This window comes from Priapulus caudatus, unplaced genomic scaffold (assembly GCF_000485595.1).
Source record: "Priapulus caudatus unplaced genomic scaffold, Priapulus_caudatus-5.0.1 Scaffold1692, whole genome shotgun sequence".
NCBI classification, from domain to species: Eukaryota; Metazoa; Priapulida; class Priapulimorpha; order Priapulimorphida; family Priapulidae; genus Priapulus; species Priapulus caudatus.
The window spans coordinates 7,749-25,226 of NW_014578753.1; the positions used below are offsets into that span (position 1 = coordinate 7,749).

At 41.1% G+C, this 17,478-nt stretch overlaps 1 protein-coding gene across 1 annotated transcript; it reads left to right on the top strand.

Annotated features, from left to right (window-relative positions):
* The first annotated feature begins 14,536 nt into the window (after positions 1 to 14,536).
* Positions 14,537 to 16,664, top strand: LOC106817351 (zinc finger protein 600-like). Its single transcript, XM_014822009.1, has 4 exons — positions 14,537 to 14,686; positions 14,731 to 15,281; positions 15,343 to 15,634; positions 16,614 to 16,664. Exons 1-4 carry the CDS (start codon positions 14,537 to 14,539, stop codon positions 16,662 to 16,664), a joined length of 1,044 nt encoding a protein of 347 aa, XP_014677495.1.
* The last annotated feature ends 814 nt before the right edge of the window (positions 16,665 to 17,478 follow it).

Genomic DNA, 17,478 nt, shown 5'->3' on the forward strand with positions numbered 1-17,478 from the left:
CATCACGAGGTTAAACTAACCCGGGTTAAGGCTTAACCGTGGCTCTCTTAACCTGAGATTAGCACGCGTGTAAATGCTTATACCGCGATAAAAATCCTCGTATAGACGAGACTTTACATCATCTACACGAAGAAATTTGTCTCGGCTTAAGCGTCTTGTTACATCGTCTACACGAGGAAATTTGTCTCGGCTTAAGCGTCTTATTACATCGTCTACACGAGGAAATTTGTCTCGGCTTAAGCGTCTATACGAGGTCTTAACTCGGGTTAAGCTAACCCAGGTTAAGCTAACCCGGGTTAAGCTTTAATCCGAGTTAGCTTCACCCCGCTCGATAAGGGGGTTATGCTAACCCGAGATAAGACTCGGGTAGACGCGCGCGAAATCGTTAACTCGAGTTAAGCGGTAGTCGCATACCGCAGTCAACACCGCCTCCCGCTAGCTGCCGTTAACTTAACTCGGGTCAAGACAAACTCCGTGTAGACGAGGCTTCTATATATTTCGTACCTGTCAAATGTGTGCCCAGTTTGTATAAATTGCTGGTGACTTTGTCATCTTGTGCAAAGTGTGGAATGTCCGTTTTTGATTGGTCCATTCCATCAATAATTAGGCAGTTTTAATCTGAATCATTTTGCCTTGCGCTGCTCCTTGCTCGATGATAGTATTTTCTCATCCAGCTAAAACAAATTTTTACTAGGTTTATTGTTGGAATACATTATGCATATATACCGATCACTAGATGCACACTTAGAATTATTTTTTGCAGAATAATAAAATTGTATGCTGTACGTGTGTCACTGTTGCATATCAACAGACATTTACAATATAGCAAATGGCCTGCGCGTAACGAGTTCTTTTGTTGTGAAACAAGTTTGGTATCTAAACGTTGCTGCTGCGTTCCGCTGCTGCACCCTTAAACTTGACGTACGTCGTCTATATGCGTGGATACGCTATTTTTAAACGTGCGTTCACGCAATACAAATAATATTAGGGCAAGCCAGTCGAGGCTACCAGCCAAAATTGAAACTAGGTAGCAATTAAGCTTAGAGATAGTGAATATGGGGATTAAGTTATCCAATAACCTAGAGAACTGTGTTTTCTATAGCTACTCATGTAATGAAATAAACGTACCATAAATATCATATAGCACATCATGTTATATGATATCTATGTAAACGTACACTGGGCCGTTCGTTACGCCAGAAATGCATGGCAGATTTCCGTTTTGTACTCCGCGTACAGACTGCATTTGATATTGTATTAAAGTAGCGCGCGCCAAATTTTCGCAGTGTATACACGTTATTCCGCTCTCTCTATGCAGTCTGTACGCTACGAGTTGGCGCGCGCCAGTTTAATACCATATCTAATTTTGCAGTCAGGTGTTATAGGTAGTGTTTCTTAATTGCCAATGACTCAGTTCTACATGTGAGATTGAGAAAGTGCAACAGTGTTAGTGCAGCAGTAAAGATACTATTTACTGTTTGCACGTTTTGACTCAAAAACAAACTGACTCAAAAGCAAATCTGCTTTTAAATGTATACCCAATCCCACGTATACTTTCAGTAGATCTACATGTACCGGTATTCTAGCAAGGAGGGTGCGAAGTGAGCGACAGGTCCACTATAGTCAAGTTTATATTTACTTACTCCACTTGAAGCTTGTGTTGAGCTATTACTTCACCAAATGCTTGTCTCTGGTGCGTTGTGGCAGATGCTTGACAGTCAACCTTCAACTTCACGCAGGTATTGCATACAGCAAAAGTTGATGGCTGAAATAATAGACATTGAAAAAAAGAGTATGTAGATTGTAGATTAATCACACTAAATACCGTAACACAAAGCTATCAACATACCATAAGCTTTGACGATAAATTGGTATCAGCTTTAGATCAGCTTAGAAAGACTAGAAAGTTTTGATTACCTTGCCAATCTTATACTGGGGAAAGTCTTTTTCCATATATCTCTAGCAGATATTCATATGCGATGTGGTCCTTGATATTCTTCTGTTCCATCTCATCTTTGTACTTCTTCCACAAGCTCAGTTTTGTATAGCAGTAAGGCAGATAAATAGTATCATCATTTGGCATGTAATCACCCATCCTTTTAAAAGTTTTTGCCATCCACGCATTTGCTTTTGTTGTTTTCCTTCTGCATTTTCCCTTGCCAACGTTTTCATGAATTACGGTGACTAGTGGTGTGTCATTTCTTACCCTCCTCAAGCAGTCATCGTATCTGTGACTTTAAACGCTGTGACTTTAAATGCTGTGCTTTAATGCTGTGCTTTTAAGCTTAAATGCTGTGCTTTAATGCTGCGCTTTAAATGCTTTAGACGCGTGACTTTAAATGCTGTGCTTTTCGCAAAAAGCATGCGAACATAGTTTCTTGGCACACAGACAGAGTTGTGTGTTTAGAACCGGCTTGTCTAATTTCCAGTCATATGCTGCATTTGAGCAATCCTTTATAACAGTCACCAAGTGCTGTAACTGAGCTGCTTCAGAGTTATAGTGGACAGAAAGAGCTGCTTGAGAGAAAGCTGCATGATCATTATACGCTAGAATAGTCAGCAGTTCTGACCGTTATGTGTTCATGCGCATTCTTGTACGCACCAGTTACAATAATACCTAACCAGTAAATAACCATGCAGTTCTAGATCTATTGTTTGACGGCCAGTTTCGCCCCCGCTATTTACGGGTTCTATGTAGCATCACAGGCACAATCTATTCAGTCAAGTTTTGAAAGCATTGTTTAAACAGCGATCATTACCAGGCTGCTGACGCAGCCGATTCGGGTCATTCTCGCACCTGCAACAACTACTAGTGTAACGGGATTGCCGTTTCCGCTATTCACGAAGTGTGGAATGTTAGATGAGCTTTGTTTTTCTAAGTGGGTTGAATAAATCAAACAATGTCCGCCTTAATCCTTCCTTTTGAGACGAGCAAATTATCAAGCAACATCGGCAATTCTCTGTAGTTTTTTCCGGGGTGAAAGATGTACAATGGTTCACACGAAATCGGCTGCCTTATAATCCTTCTGCATAAGTAAAAATTGAATGGAAAGTTAGGCAAGCGAATATCACACCTAACAGGTGCGTTTTGCTAGGTAAAAATTGCTAAGATGCGTAGATCTGCATAAAAGGCTAGCCTGGAGATTGATCACAAACATTCAAAATGACGCAGCCAAAGAAGTGGTACATGGAAGAGGAGGAACGCACAGGGAAACTGTTCATATGGCTACAGCACGCAGATAATAACGGTAAACGTGTTTACAAACGAATTGTCTAATTGTCAAACGATCGCGACTTCCTCTGCGACCACACAGCTGTCTAAATTTTCCAGGCGGGAGGGGGGCATGATCCCGAACCACTCTAGCGCCGCATGCCTTCGGCACGCCTTCACTCAAATATCGTCCCCGTCTCCTAAAAGCTAGATCTATCCCTGTATAATTATATCAGGAGTGAATAGTAGAGTCTATTATTATTATTATTATTTTTATATCTCTATTATTCACTCCTGATTATATCCATCAAGAAGAAAGATATGTTAAGTCTCAGTTTGTCTGGTTTTAACAATGACATTTTCATTATTATTAACTTATGTATGTAAAATAGTTTTGCATGTGCCTGTTTTAGGACTAGCACACCGGTGTATAAACGAAAAAAGGGAGCCGTCCAGAATCTGATGTGACAGTTGTCCCAGTCATCAAAAAGAGGAAACGACTTGTGCCAAAGGAATTGATCCAAACACATATCATCCAGAAATCAGTTAGAAGCAAACTTATAGGTAGAGAAATTATTAGTGCGTGTGTATAATTCAGAGACTAGTCGTCACGTTACATATGAGTTGTTAAGTCATTCTAACATTTAATTACTGATTTCAAATGTGTGATGTTTGTAATTCATGTAGCATTGTTGAATCATTGCATTAGTTAGGTGTCTTTTCTATTCCAAGGTACATTTAAAGGCCTTCTTTAGTGATATCTCTAAACTGTCAAATTTTTACAATTATTTGAAGCTAGTATCAACACGTAAATAACGAAAGCATTCGTATATTTTTTGGTTGCCTCTGTGATATTTAAAACACGTCTTGATGTTGGGTCTATGAATGTTGAAAATCATTTATTCTGCCAAACCGGCCACCAGGTGGGAAAACGGCCTGTGACGTCAGGCTAGGTTCTCCCCGCGTTGCGCCGCACACAAAGCCTGCATCAGTGCATGAGCACAAAGCTATCCTCGGCTGTAACTTATATTGGGCATAAACATCCAACTGCCATATTAATCATCATGAGCATGATATATATATATATATACATATATGCATTGTAGACTTTACTACCGGATTAAACCACATTAATACTCAGACAATAAAATCGGTTCCACCATATTTCCATATGGCTTTACTCAGCTCATTGCCATCTGCAGTGAACAATGTATACGCAATACGTTTTTGTTCTACTTCTGTTGTTGGCGACCCGGTTAGTTTCAGTTACAGCTGACCTCAGGGTTAAACACTACATGATATATGATTATTAACTCGTACTGTATACACTGAGTTTCTTACGATACAAGTACTAAATGCACATTACACGTGAAATAACATTGTTACTATTATCATGTGCATAAATTCTACGTATTAAGTCCTGTCATAATTTCCACTACCGGTACGCTAAAACATTTACTATTGACTATTGTCAGCTTTGCTTTTCTTTAGTCAGGCCTACTGTACTGTAGTACTGAGGACCTCTTTAGAAAATTAGACAGTACTTGTAGAATGGGAAATCGACAGTTGCATTATCTGTTGGAAAAACTTAGCTATTTAGCTATTTAGCTTGCTACCGAAACAAAACATTTCATTATGTCAGGAGCGTATAATGTCAGTATACGCTCCTGATTATGTACACCTAGTACCTACAATGAAATACTGAGCTAAACTCACCATTCAGCAGTCTTCCTCTGCTGGTCGACGTTGCCTTGAACATTGGCAACGAACATGAACAAGGCATCACACGTTTCCTTGGCACGGTTGCCTTAAACTATGCCTGGGTAATCGTATGCTCCAAGAAACGTATTGCGAGGATTAGAATATCATTCCGTCCGTTGTATAAAACAAAATCGTCTGCACAGCCTGGTCGGCTAGCGTTAATCGTTGGCCAACGTTCAAACATGTACGCAGCTGCATGGAATACAACTATCTCAACATGTTCAATTCATTGTCTATGTCTACTTCATTTCATTTTATCAATGCTGATGACTGCTCATCCGTATCGTACGAAACTGATATTAGTCTAGAGCGACTCTGAATCGGTGTCACATTGTACATTGTACAGGCTCCATTGTACCACGCTTGGCAACAGGTAAACAAGCGAGAGCTAGTGCTAGCCTGACGTCACCTACGTCATGCGCCAAAGTAGGTGGCGCCTTTGCGTTCCGCAAATCTTAACATTGTGTTCATCAAAAATGCTTTGTTCTCAATACACCCGAAAACCATTCAACCTGTAAATTTCTTAGTAGTTGTACAAAACATAGTTAATTTGATATATGTAACTATTTTTCATCACTAAAGGAGGCCTTTAAGATCAGTATTATTGCACTGAAGCTACAGAGGCAGTTGAGAAACATAGATGACGTGTTCCTGACGAGGCTAAAGGCTGACATGCAAGAGTTTCCAGATGAAGCATATCAGCCACTTGTAGCAACAGTTTCAGTATCGAACACTGAATTTAATGCTGCAGTTGTAAGTTACATGCATAGTTTTTAAGTGACCTCGCTGAATTACCGAGTGAAAGATAGCTTTATCTTGCCAGAGTTTAATAGTAGCAGTTAATATCAGCTAGCTGGCTGGCTAGAGCGGTGTGTGTGCGCGTGTGCGTGCGTGCGTGCGTGCGTGCGTGCGTGCGTGCGTGTGTGTGTGTGCATGCGAGTGTGTTTGCTATGCTATACCACTGCTGTGATCTACTCCAATCAGACATGTGAGTTTAGGTAACACGTTTGTCGCAACAAAGCAAATGGAAAAACCAGTTTAGATAGCAGTAAATAAATTACATAAACATTGATGAAACGAATTGAAATGTATGTTATATTCAGTATCATTATTTGTGAAAACGTTTGCGATCCTATATTTGTAGTTCAATGGCTACAGCTATCAAGTGATTGGAGGCCAGCACCTGGTAACAGCGGCGAAAAACGCGGCTGATGGGTACAATTATAATAAACTATTCTGCGTGGTTTATTGAGCGTTGACATGTGAAGAGTCCATGTGGTTAGCCAGCAGACATAACCAGACCGGAGGGAATCGCCATAAAATGACGTGCCTTGACAAGGTATTATATAAATCTGAGCATCACATATGTAATGTATTAAATTAGCCAACATTTCATTGATAAAGCAACAAAAAATCGTATAATAAGTACACGAGTATCACATACAGTAAATACACACAGTAGTAAATTTCAAGCTTGTATGCAACAACTCGCAAACACCGTTTTAATACCTATATCATGTCATGTGTTATTTTTTAGGTTAGGTTCTGTCATACATGGCAAATACAACAGCGCACGTCAGGGGGACGAGACAGTTATTTAAGATGGAAGGAGTGCTGCCGAACAATACTCAATGAAAAGGTATGAAATGAACTATATAATGACGTTTGGTACAACAATTGGCTCATTTGGGTACATTCATAGTTAGTCATAGTAGACCACTATGTGTTATATTCTGTGCTGTAAAAATTCTTAGCGGTTCCTGCTAATTTTCAAATAATGATCAAGTAAATACCTGCGAAATATTGGAATATGTTAGCCGTCAATTTTAATAAACAAATTCAACGCTGATTGTTTCAATATTCCATTATTTGTTATATAGAAAGACATGTTATGCGTTAGACATCATGACAAGCCTTGCGTGCATGTCGAACGAAACATTTCAAGTTTTCGACGAGGCCATGGAAATGTACGAAGAAGGGAAACTGAGCGGTCAGAAGGAGGTAACTGGCTTGGAGACCAAGAGGGACATCACGTTCAGCACGTTTAGATTTGTTCTGGAATTGGATGAAGCTGCGATGAGAGACATCTGGCAAGACTAATTATTAAAGAATGGCGAAATGACCATCGAGCAGATGACGAAAGAAACAGAAACAATAAAGAAGCTGCAGGTTTGTTGTTTAAATACTAGAAATTGACTGAAATTTAAGGCTTTTATTTGTAGATTTTGATTAGTCTGTTGATGTGTGTTTTAGTTTCCTCCATGTCTACCTTGTTTCAGTCTGTATATATCTTTTTTTAAACTCACATCACTTAAAATCGTTTAGAACATGCGTTTATACACGTATTGTGAAGAGTTGTTGTGCTGTATTTTAACAGATAATTCAGGTGAAGTTGTTACAACTACTGAAGATACGATCGTGGGAGGAAGCATGCAGAGACTTCCCTACTCTCACCAGTAGAGACTCTCTGTTTGCTTTCCGGGACTGCTCATTCAGAAATAAAATCCCAGAAGAGTTTTCCCGCTACGTGATGTCTGCAACGACAAAACAATGGGGTTCACCATCCTGCGGCGAGGATGTAATATCATTCAACAATGCTACGGGGTTCGTACTCGAAGGTGACGCAACTGATGTTGGGACTGCCCAAATAGTTGCAACGTTCAGCTCATTTGAAGGAGCAGCGCTTGTTATCGTCGACCCGCCAGATGTATCATATATCTGAAAATTACTATTTTACAGTGGAAAATGACAGTTGATGTACACAATTCATAGAGTTTTTCGTGTTTTTATTTTGGTGTGAATAAAGCAGGAAACTGAGCTTTGATTATTAACTCCGTGTGACGTGGTACAAATTATGTTCTCAGATATCTCAAGAGAAAGAAACCTGTGACTCTAGGAATCGTGCTATCGATCGTGTATTTTTGTTGTACTAGAATAGTACCTAGGATTGCTTTGTAGCTTGTTTATTTTGTGACAATCTCCAAGACGCGAGCACTGTGGGGTCGCCCTCTTTTGTAAACCGCTTTGTTTGTTTTTTCAGAACTGGACTACCTTGGAATTGTCAAAATTCTGTCTCGCTGTGTGATCAATGAATTTGGACGCGGAAGTACGGGCGTTCACCTTAGTGGTCATATGCCAATCGGCTCATGAGGAGGTCATCAAAATGCTGGAGGAAGATGGATTTGCGACAGAGATCGCATACGCATATTACAGCAGACGGCTAGTAAAAGGTGAGATGTTCTGACAGCAAAACATGTTGTAAAGCTATCGATATTGAAATGTACTTTAAAGCAAACAAGAAATTTTTTGTATGAGATATATATATATATGGGCGATTTTTCTGCTAATACGTACCTTTAAGCAATGTCATCCTCTGTTTCAATATAAGGGTTTATACAATATTGATTGCAACGATTCGGCAAGGTGCAATTAAAGTTGTGTTAATAACAAAATATAGATAGCAGCAGCTATAATACAGCTTTGAACCGGCTCTTTAGGTAGTCCATAACAAATTCTATAATTTGTTCATTGTGTAGAGCAAGACCGGCAGTAACAAACCTAACCCCGAATACAAACAATAGAAACTTAATCGCTATTTTATTTTATTTTAAGGAAAGCAAAACCTTACGAATATGCTCCAGCATATAGTGGTTGGCCAGTGGCATACAGGGGAGCAGGAGAGGTGCAGCAACCTTGTTCAGCCCCATAGAAATGTCTTTCTAACAGACATGGTAGAGAGACCGGAGAGAGACGAAGACGGAGACATTGTCAACGCAGAACAGCGACCAGAAAACTTTTACGCCGCAATAATAGAAGCGTATAGCATGAGAACGACACCGTGATCGATGCTTGCTCTGGGACAGGTATATAAGTACATTACTCACCATATATTGTTATAAAGAAGGGAAGGAAGAAACGAAGTTATTTTGTCTAATACAAGAGTAAATTATCATTTGGCTTTCGTTTACGTAATTGTGCATGATACTTCTTTTAAAAGACGATCATGTGAAATCTCAATTCCCAATTAATAGAAATTTTGTTTTAAGGGTGCAATGTTACAATACATTTTTCAGAAAAAAACATCTTTTAATAAATAGTGAAATCTATTTTTACAGGTACAGGTACAGGATAACAGTCGCAATGAGATTGACGAAAAATTGTGTTGCAGTAGAAAACGACATCAAGCAGGTCGAAGCCATCAAGAAGAGACTAATACGCCTACAGTGTGACTTGTAAATGCTGTTTTGGGGAAAAATTGTAGTCACGCTAATTTTGCCTATTTGGAACCCATTTTTAACATTAATCAGAGGAAAACTTTATATATTTTTAACAGTGATTTTGTATATAAAAAGTTGTATCTAAATAGTTTATTGTATTTTTATGTTTTTGTGTATGTCGCTCATTGTGTAAATAGTGCATAAAACTAGTCCCTTTTAAACGTTTGCGAACAAAAATATCTCTGTCTTATGAAGGTTATACTTGGACTAGTAAGGCATTGCATTTCAAGTGTTTAGATATAAAAATTATTATTATCGGTATTGCTAATAATTATAAGCTGTGATTAATTTCAACCTGTATACGTAGTAGTTTTTCTGAATAAGTCATACAATAACAATGCTTAGTACATTTATCCGTCTCTCAAGTATGTAATACATAAGCTATGATTGAAACTTTTAGGCGAATATTAACGTTTACTACATTGGTATAAATAGTTTACTATATTTTCATGTTTTTGCGTATGTTGCTCATTATGTAAATATAGTGCATAAAACTAGTCTTTTTTAAACGTTTGCGAACAAAAAGATCTGTCTTAAAGGACCAGGGTCGTCATTTGCGGTTAACTAAATTGTGTAAGTTATGATTTTTGACCGCATGATGGAGCCACTGTGCAGTTTTTAAATACACCGCTGTCAGACGATGGCGCTCTACTGCGCAACGTTATACTTGGACTAGTAATGCATTGCATTTCAAGTGTTTGCATAAAAAATTATTATTACCGGTATTGCTAATAAGCTGTGATTTCAACCTGTACACGTAGTATAGTTTTTCTGAATAAGCCACACAGTAATAATTCTTAGTACATGTAACCGTGTCTCAAGTGTGTATAATACATAATCTATGATTTAAACTTTTAAGCGAATTTTAACTTTTACTACATTAGTATATTGAAGCATGTTTAACATTGATTTTGTGACTGGTGCAAGGAAATATAGTACGTCAAAAAATTAGATTTTCACAATAAAGTAGTGTCACAATATTTATCTATTTGATTATACTGGCATGCGGCTTTAATAAGCAGCTTCAAATGTTATGAAGTATATCATTAATCAACGATTCTATCACGACCTTAGTCTATTCCCAAACTTAGCAGTCGCGCAATGTTTATCGTTTCCATAGCAAGCATTTTTAGCGTTGATCTTGTGACTGCATGATGCAAGGAAACAGTCTGTTTGACTTGGCAGTCGTTGTTATCAGGGTTGCTATAATGCAGCCCTCATAAAAACCGGTTGGTGGTTTGCATACGGGGAGTTTTAGCAGGAAATTAGCAGTCGCGCGATGTTATCAGAGCTGCTATAATGCAGCCCTCATAAAAACCGGTTGGTGGTTTGCATACGGGGAGTTTTAGCAGAAATTAGCAGTCGCCCGCGGTTATCAGGGCTGCTATAATGCAGCCCATAAAAACGCGTTGGTGGTTGCATACGGGGAGTTTTAGCAAGAATTAGCAGTCGCCCGCTGTTATCAAGGGCTGCTATAATGCAGCCCTCATAAAAACCGGTTGGTGGTCTGGCATACGGGAGTTTAGCAAGAAGTTGCAGTTGCTCGCTGTTATCAGAAATGGATTCTAAATTCATGGTGTTAAAGCAATGTCTTATAGCAGGTGTAGGGCCCGTATACCAGCTAAATTATAAGTAAAATAGTCACGCATAGCTTTTTGAAAAGCTCGAAACTTTACTTCTGCTCGATTCTAAAATTCTTCTCACCCATAGCTTGTATATAAAATTACAGCAACGTAAAAGTAGTTACGCCTGTTATCTGGCAGAAATTCTCATTTCCAAGAATTCGAAAGTATTCCAATGGTGTTATATGCACAAACGCACACATACACTGTCATCCACATGCTGTAATTTACGTGCTGTACCTGTTCAATGTTGCACAATAATGATGAACTGAATAATATGCGATCAGTGATCATAATAATGCGCCCAGGTACTGATTAAAGTGAAATTAGGCCCCAGTTGATTTTAATGACTCTTTTGTAAATTTCACAGATAAAAAAACAGCCAACCGAAAATGAAACAGATGAACACAGATCCATACGCTACAATAAATTATACATTATCATACTCATTCCTCATATATCATACCTCATTATCATATCGCGGAACAATATTTTCCTCGGCTGACGCCTCGGAAACATTGTTACTCGGGGAGACAATCGGCAATGTCACCGTACAGGCCAGGTCGTCAATTTTTACAGTGACACGCATTGCGGCATGTTGACATTAACCCAAATTTCCCAGGAGAAAATTACAATATGCCTACAAATGCAAACCTACACGATATATATACACTGCACTACGATATGACACACTAAACTGAAAGCCCACATGTTCAAGATCGGGCAAGTGATAGTCCCTATGCGACTGTGGCCTTGCCAATGAGACCGTTGAACACAAGTTATTACATTGTCACGACTCAGGGTTAGCAGGGAGAAGATGACTGACACGATCGAACTGGGTATGTGAAGATCCAACACAACCTCAAGCCATCGACAATTGACATTGCCACCCTTACTGGGGAAAACAGGAATCTAACACCAGAGATGGATGCCACCATCAAACAGGCCCTCTCCAGATTCCTGTCTGAGTCCATCCCAGTAATCTAGCCACAGACACTCCGTTGTTACAAATTTAAAAAACAACAACAACCAATTACTATATGAGGAAACACTGGTAGCAAACGATACAAAGAGGGTATACATTGTGACCATGACCTCGTGAAGCAGGAGGATAAACGAATAACAACAACAACAAATACACCATATGTATATAATGCCATTGTATTTATTAAGTAAGTAAAAACTAACTGCCGGTAAAGCATTTTAAGTGCAGACCCAATGAATTTGTACAGTATCGTGGCCTAGATGACTATCACAACCCCAGCTATCGCATCCTGGCTGTAGAAGAAAAAAAGAGGTAGCGACGATCATTGCCCCAGCCATTAGTGAAGGCTTTAATTTCCATTTGGGCCACTGTAGTACAGACCTATCTTGTGCATGGCCGTCGCAGATTTATACAAAATTTATCTGGTAATTCTGTGTTGCACAGTCGAACGATGAGGCAGAGCCGAATGCGTTGGAGCGAGAGGGACAGCTGCGGTTCGTTTCCCACGTTCCCGCTCCCTCGCAGAAAGAAGTAAGCTTCCACTGCGGCATCGCTCGTTACCCCATCGTTTGTAAACTTGTTGTTTATTGCTGCATCACTTTTGGCACAGAGAGCGGTAAGCTGGCACTACACATCACGACAGTACCTTGTTGCGCGGACCTAACATGATGCTGAATTAGATGAGCGAGATGATGATCGTTGAGTGATACTGTCGTGTTAACCACATACGTCTCGTGTTGTTCGCATGATCTCACATGCTTTTCGCGTGTGCGCATGTGGAGGCAGCCCTCATCCGGAACTGCCGGAACTGCCGGAACTGCTGGGGAAATATACGAGTGAGACAATGAAAGAGCAAAGCGCCGAGGCAACGACTTTGCTAGGCCTGTAGGCACCACGTGTGTGTAAAATGATTTGATATATACATGAGTTATTCAACCATTTACCATTAAATAATTTTTGTTAAACCTTTCAGTATTTAAAGGATATATATCCATGACTGACTGCATCATTTTTTATTACGTTATTAATGGTAACAAGACCATTTCACTTCAAATAGACATCGAGAATAAGTGCAATTGGATGTGTCTCGTTCAGCCTGCAACTTGTTCAGATGAACAGAATATCATGGAATTGCAGATGAAGGTATACATTTATGAATTGTATACATAAATGTAAATGCTCTATTTTGCTGAGATTACTGACAATATTTAAGCATGGATTATGTTATGAGACAAAACATGAATTAATGTAAGCTCATACTGATCATTATACTCATGGAAATATAATGAGAATTATACACGTGACCAGAAAAAAGACCGATTAGGAAAATGTGAGAAACATGAATTTTATTTAATAAAGATAATAAATTTTAGTTCTGCCTTGTGCCTATATATATCCACTATACACACATTATTTAAACATTTGACGATATGTAACTTTCTGAAAGCCTTGGATACATATTAATGTCGATAAGGAAACTTAGAGCACTATAAGAACTTCAATTGACACTAGAGCAGCATGTGTGGTCCTGCACCATAGAGGCTGCAGTATTTCCATGCTAAATTACTTAGCCAGTAGATTTGAATGTATTTATTCTCTCAATACAGGATGACATATTCTATATAGCCATACGAGACATCTCCGCAGGAGCGCAGTTGAAGGTTTGGTATGCACCTGCATATGCTGGAAAGCTCCAGAAATCACCAAACCCAGGTACTGTTTACTTATGATTATTGGTTAACTAGTTAGAAGACCCCTCCAATTCTTAAAGTTTAACTGGCTTTAGTGGATCATGTATCAATCTATGATTTATCTTACATGTTACTGCATTTCTATTTAGGTACAGATTTGTTTATTTTACATTTTTTGTTTCTGCAGAACCATTACCTTTGACATTGCCAGATACCAGAAAGATACCTAAGAGTGCAAATACTGGTAAGTAAAATGTGACAGCAGTAGCTATAAAAGATGTATTTTCTACCGTATACGTTAAAGAATGTATAGACTCAATATGGCTGTTAAGTAGACATAGGTTTTCCATTATGTGTATGGTTAAAATTCATTTATAATACGTATTTATTTAATTCACATTTTATATATAAATGTGGATCGTGTAATCATTTCAGTGAAGAAAGCCCCACGCCCGAAATCTCATCTTCATCAGTTCAACATTCACTGCAAGAAATGTAATGTGGTTTCTCCAACAAGGCCTGATTTTGTTGCTCACCTCAGGTGTTACGAGCAATTTTTAATCATACAAGGATAATAATAGTATAGTAATGGTATTCTACTTGATTGTTTACAAAGGAACACGCCTACACGGTAGTTTTATATTTGGCTTCTGAGTTTCAATCTGAATTACTGCAACATTTTATGTTTTACTCAAACACTAATCGAACTATTTTATGTAACAGAAGAACCCTGAGGTTGATGAATGCTCTGAACATCCATCTGCAGCGGATACAGAATTGGATAACTCTCCAGCAGTGAGCGAAGAGGCAAAACCGACTGACCCCTAACACCTGAGCAAAGTAACTCTACTGTTGATAGCTCTGAAGCTCCCTCAACTAGTTATATTCCAAGGTCCAGGCGCAGAAACGTGAAACCAAAACGGTTCTTCGACGAAGACACGTAACGTTTCGAGCGGAGTGATTCTGCAAACTTTACTCCGGTGCTCTCAATGTGTGACCTCGACGACAAAGGCGTCAACGAAGTAGGAGTAATCTCAGAAGTTAAGGATAGAAAAGTAATGGACGAGGAAGGTGAGAAGAACGACTCTACTGAAGAACTCGTACCAAACTCAGGACGCCTCGGTGATAACACGGCGGATGTGAATTGGACGTGTAACATCTGTGATGCAACAATGAGACCCAGGACCAGCTGCGAGTGCACATCTTCGATAATCACGCCGTGGAATTCACCTGTGCCGACGGCCAGCTCACGTTCCTATGCCAGGAGAAGTTGCAGAACCATCTGTGCGAGGTCAGCGCCAGTTCGGGGTCGTTCTTCTGCGCCGACTGCCCGAAGACGTTTGCGAATCAGCGGCTGCTCAATTGCCACGACGCGTCGGCCGCGTACTACTGCGAGACGTGCCACGCGTGTTTCGCGACGAGACCCGCGATGACGGACCACTCCTGCCGCTGTGAAGACGGCCAGGCTTTTCGCTGCGAGATCTGCGGCGATCGCTTCGTGAACGAGCTCTACCAGCTGCGCCACCTGGCGGCGACGCACGAGCGGAAGTACGCATGCGCCACCTGCGAGAAGACGTTCGTTCTCGAGAAGCGGTTGACGGTGCACGTGGTCGTATGCGAGGGCCTGCGCTCGATCGCGCAGAACGCGGCCGCGCAGTACCGCCGCTGCCTGCAGATATTCACGGACGGGACGGCGTTCGAGCGGCACGCGTCCTCGCACACGCACCCGCACGAGTGCGCGCGCTGCTGCCGCCGATTCGCGAAGTCTCTCAGCCAGTTGCTGCACGCGTGACAGCGGCGCGGGCGCGGCGGGGGAGGCAGCGTCGCGTGCGGGCGCGTTTTCGACGACGCTTCGAAGCTGGAGCGTCGCGCCCGTGCACGAGTGTACACCGTTCGCGTGCGTGTACTGCCGTCACGTGTTTGCGCGCAAGGACCTGCTGCTGCGGTACGCGTGCGCGGCGTCGGGCACGGCGGCGCGCGTGTACCGCATCCAGGGCCGCGAGTACTTCGTCGAGCCGCGTGTCTGCGAGACGTGCAGCGTCTCGTTCACGAGAAAGAGCGTGCTCGGCATCCACGCGAAGACGCATGTGAGTCATTATTCACACGACCTGCACGCGAAATTCCTACGCATAGCGTGCGTAACTCACAACGGACGCCGTATACGAGAGTACGAGTGGGAACGTAACGGTCAGTTAGGCTTCGAATTGCGCGCGAGACGGGTGTCGAGGCACAGGTACTGGACCAAGGTAAATTTATGTGTTGTATTACTCCACATAATAGTTATTATACGAGTTTCTCTGGTTATAAGCAAACTCGATGTGTTTTCGTACGAAATTTAAACAAAAGGCAGCTACTAACGCTCGGCGATGCGGTGTGACTCGCTGGGAGATTGGACATCGACGCAACACTCGGCGAGATAACCTTTGACCCGGCATACAGCTACATACCGCATACCGGCATACAGGCATACAGCTGGTATGCCCCCCACGCACGCCCGCCCGCGAGTATCTTTTTCCCAGTCGACATAGAATTTAGCGCCTTCTGATTGGCTGCTTCGATTTGCTTTGCCTTTGACAAGAGAACAAACGCCCATTTGTAACATAGCGAAGAATTGCAATTATTTTGCAATAATAACCCTAACCCTAACCCTAACCCTAACCCTAACCCTATCCCTAACCCTAACCCTAACAGACCAATCACCAACCTAAGCATCGACAATTGACATTGCCACCCTTACTGGGAAAACAGGAAATCTAACACCAGAGATGGATGGCCACATCAAACAGGCCTCTCCAGATTCCTGTCTGAGTCCATCCCAGTTAATCTAGCCACAGACAACTCAGTTGTTACAAATTTAAAAAAACACAACAAATACTTATATGAGGAAACACTGGTAGCAAACGATACAAAGAGGGTATACATTGTGACCATGACCTCGTGAAGCAGGAGGATAAACGAATAACAACAACAACAAAATCACATATGTATATAATGCATTGTATTTATTAAGTAAGTAAAAACTAACTGCGCGGTAAGCATTTAAGTGCAGACCATGAATTTGTACAGTATCGTGGCCTAGATGACTATCACAACCCCAGCTATCGCACCTGGCTGTAGAAGAAAAAAGAGGTAGCGACGATCATTGCCCAGCCATTAGTGAAGGCTTTAATTTCCATTTGGGCCACTGTAGTACAGACGCTATCTTGTGCATGGCCGTCGCAGATTTATACAAAATTTATCTGGTAATTCTGTGTTGCACCAGTCGAACGATGAGGCGAGCCGAATGCGTTGGAGCGAGAGGGACAGCTGCGGTTCGTTTCCACGTTCCCCGCTCCTCGCAGAAAGAAGTAAGCTTCCACTGCGGCATCGCTCGTTACCCATCGTTTGTAAACTTGTTGTTTATTGCTGCATCACTTTTGGCCACAGAGAGCGTAAGCTGGCCTACACATCACGACAGTACCTTGTTGCGCGGACCTAACATGATGCTGAATTAGATGAGCGAGATGATGATCGTTGAGTGATACTGTCGTGTTAACCCCCATACGTCTCGTGTTGTTCGCATGATCTCACATGCTTTTCGCGTGTGGCGCATGTGGAGGCAGCCTCATCGAACTGCCGGAACTGCCGGAAACTGCTGGGGAAATATACGAGTGAGACAATGAAAGAGCAAAGCGCCGAGGCAACGACTTTGCTAGGCCTGTAGGCACCACGTGTGTGTTCAAAGATTTGATATATACCTGAGTTATTCAACATTTACCATTAAATAATTTTGTTAAACCTTTCAGTATTAGAAGGATATCATATCCTGACTGCTGATCATTTTTTATATAACGTTATTAATGGAACAAGACCAATTATCACTTAATAGACTCGAGATAATAAGGGCAATTGGATGTGTCTCGTTCAGCCTGCAACTGTGTTAATGAACAAA